This window comes from Propithecus coquereli, unplaced genomic scaffold (genome assembly GCF_000956105.1).
Source record: "Propithecus coquereli isolate 6110/MARCELLA unplaced genomic scaffold, Pcoq_1.0 Scaffold241, whole genome shotgun sequence".
Classification (NCBI taxonomy): domain Eukaryota; kingdom Metazoa; phylum Chordata; class Mammalia; order Primates; family Indriidae; genus Propithecus; species Propithecus coquereli.
The window spans coordinates 1,265,232-1,267,925 of NW_012147964.1; the positions used below are offsets into that span (position 1 = coordinate 1,265,232).

At 58.1% G+C, this 2,694-nt stretch overlaps 1 protein-coding gene across 1 annotated transcript in view; it reads right to left on the reverse strand.

The window, feature by feature from the left end:
* Window positions 1-647: 647 nt before the first annotated feature.
* The window catches only part of CATSPERD (catsper channel auxiliary subunit delta), a 58,058-nt gene continuing 56,011 nt past the window's right edge, over window positions 648-2,694 (reverse strand). Inside the window, exons 17-18 of the mRNA XM_012646126.1 lie at window positions 2,153-2,327; window positions 648-809 (exon numbers count right to left, since the gene is read on the reverse strand). Coding sequence (XP_012501580.1) covers window positions 648-809; window positions 2,153-2,327 — 337 coding nt within the window. The remainder of the gene's footprint in view (window positions 810-2,152; window positions 2,328-2,694) is intronic.

The window sequence follows — 2,694 nt, forward strand, 5'->3', positions numbered from 1 at the left end:
ATTAATTTCTTTCTAATTTTAGTAGAGACGGGGTCTAGCTCTTGCTCAGGCTGGTTTCGAACTCCTGAGCTCAAACGATCCGCCCGCCTCGGCCTCCCAGAGTGCTAGGATTACAGGCGTGAGCCACCGCGCCCGGCCGGCAGGTAACTATTTAACAACCGGCTCGCGAGGGCCGAGGCGGACGTGCGGTGCTTGCCGATCCCGTGGTGTGAACATTCCCACCGCGGCTGATTGCAACGTGAAATCCACTGGCTTGCAGAATTCCTGCCTATTTACGAGAGTCAGCTCCCGCCAGCCAGTTTGAGCCCCCTGTGGCCCACGGACATCAGCACCGCCTGGTTGTGGGGGGCGGGAGTTGGGGGAAACTCTGGTCCACAAGTCACAAGGGCAGGGACGCGGCCACTGGTCATCACTGGCCCCCAGCACCTGGCGCGGACTCTGCGGTAAGTATTTCTTTAACAAAGGAACAAATGTCCCCCCGGAACTGAGAGCATCACTCTTCTCCTGGGGACGGTCTGAGCTGTTGGGGGAACTTAGTCTTAGCCAGGACCTGCCCAGGTGGGGGGAGAAAAGCGTGTCCCCAGCACAGGTGTGACCTGCCCCCAGGGGTGACAGCCGTCCTCTGCTGTCGGGGAGGGACTGACCCCTCACCTGTAGTACGGATCCACGATGGACAGGAAGAAGACGTAGATGCCGTTCCTTTGGTCAAAAATGATCGAGTTCTGTGTCCTTCCACCCAAGATCTGGTACTGGACGTCTGGCCACTGCAAGGGGGTGATGTCTTCCGAGTCGTGGCAGCTCTTGTAGTTCTGGGGAGGGGGACAGAGCTGTGCCCACTGGCCCGGGGGGTGGGGAGGGGGCCCTGGCCCACCCTACTCCTCACAGGGCACCCGATGGGGGGAGCCCAGGACCAGGTGTGGGCAGCTTCGTGACCCTGCAGAGATGACTGGCTGCTCAGGCCCCACCTGTCCCGCCTACTTTCCCGGTCCCAGGCTGTGCAGGCTGGAGGCTCAGTCACTCTGCCGCCAGACTCAGCCAGGGTGTGAGACAGGTGCTGCCAACAGCATGGGGTATTTTTTTTTTTGAGACAATCTGGCTCTGTCGCCCAGGCTGGAGTGCAGTGGTGTCATCATAGCTCACTGCAGCCTCCAACTCCTGGCCTCAAACGATCCTCCCGCCTCAGCCTCCCAAGTAACTGGGACTACAGGCACACACCACCGTGCCTGGCTCACAATTAAAAAATTTTAAATCCTTTGGAAAAAAAATAAAAGCTGGGGCACATAAAGACCATGTGGTATAAAAAAGGAGGTGGAACTTAGGCTCGTGGCTCTTTTATGTGGGCGTAGCTATCTGTGCCTGATGGCTTTAAGCAGCTATATTCCGCCCAATAACTGTGCTGAAAATGCAGGCATGTGGCTGTCACCTGATGGAAAACCCTCATGTTCTACAAAGTCACCCACTCGCCAGGGCTGATGGGAAAAATACAAAAGTTGTGACAGTATAGTCTCTTAAATGCACACTCACATGCAACTGTGAACCAGACGGCCCATAAGAATTCGCACAATAGTACAGTGGGGCTGGGCGCAGTGGCTCACCCCTGTAACCCCAGCACTCTGGGAGGCCGAGGCGGGAGGATCACCTGAGGTCAGGAGTTCGAGACCAGCCTGAGCAAGAGCAAGACCCCTGTCTCCACTAAAAGTAGAAAAAATTAGCCGGGCGTGGTGGCACATGCCTGTAGTCCCAGCTACTCGGGAGGCTGAGGCAGGAGGATCGCTTGAGCCCAGGAGTTGGAGGCTGCAGTGAGCTGTGATGACGCCACTGCACTCCAGCCTGGGCGACTGAGCGAGGCTCTGTCTCCAAAAAAAAAATGCAAAAAGAGAAATGTTCACTGGGCAGAGCAGACCGGGAATGTCCGCGAGTCCCTTAGTACCGGGCATTTGGAGGGTGTCAGGCTTCTGCCCGTCATTGGCAAAGCCCCGTGAGGGTCTTGGGGACCACATTGCCCCATTGTTCGGTCCGTTGCGCATCCCCCGAAGGACTTTGGAGTCATACATTCCCGCCCTCGGCCCCATCGCCGTGCAGCGTCCTGTGCTCTCCCGTCCCCCCAGGGGGCTCCTGGTTCTTTGGGAAATAATCGAGGGGTCAGCGCTACCTCTCTGTCCCAGAAGGGCCCTCCTGTTTCCTGGATGATGGTGGTCCAGTTCTGCGGCTGGGACACGCACCGCGCCGCCTTGGCCGTCAGGGAGTAGGAGTAGGTGAACACCCCGCTCACCTCCCTCAGGACGTACTCGGCTTGGATCACCTCCTGGAAATGACCTTTTTTCCACCTAGGACACACGCACAGGGCATGGCGTCGGGGCTGGGGGGTGGGGGTGGGGCGACCACAGCCCCCCGGGCGTGTCGCAAAGCCATTCTGGGGCCGGGAGGCAGCGGAGAGCGAAGCAAAGGACCCCCTGGCCTCTGCCAGCTGAGGCCACAGTGTGCGGAGAGGTGGGGACAGAGGTGGGGACAGAGCCGGGTGGACGGGTCGGGGGTGGCAGCTGGCACTGGGTATTTTCCACCGGGTGGAAACCAAAGTTCTCTCTGAGAAGGGGTCAGATGAGCAGAGCTGGGGGAAAACCTATGTCATGCTTCGCAACCGAATAATGTCACAAATATTAACAAATAAGCTAACGAGCAGATAAAGCCCTTTGC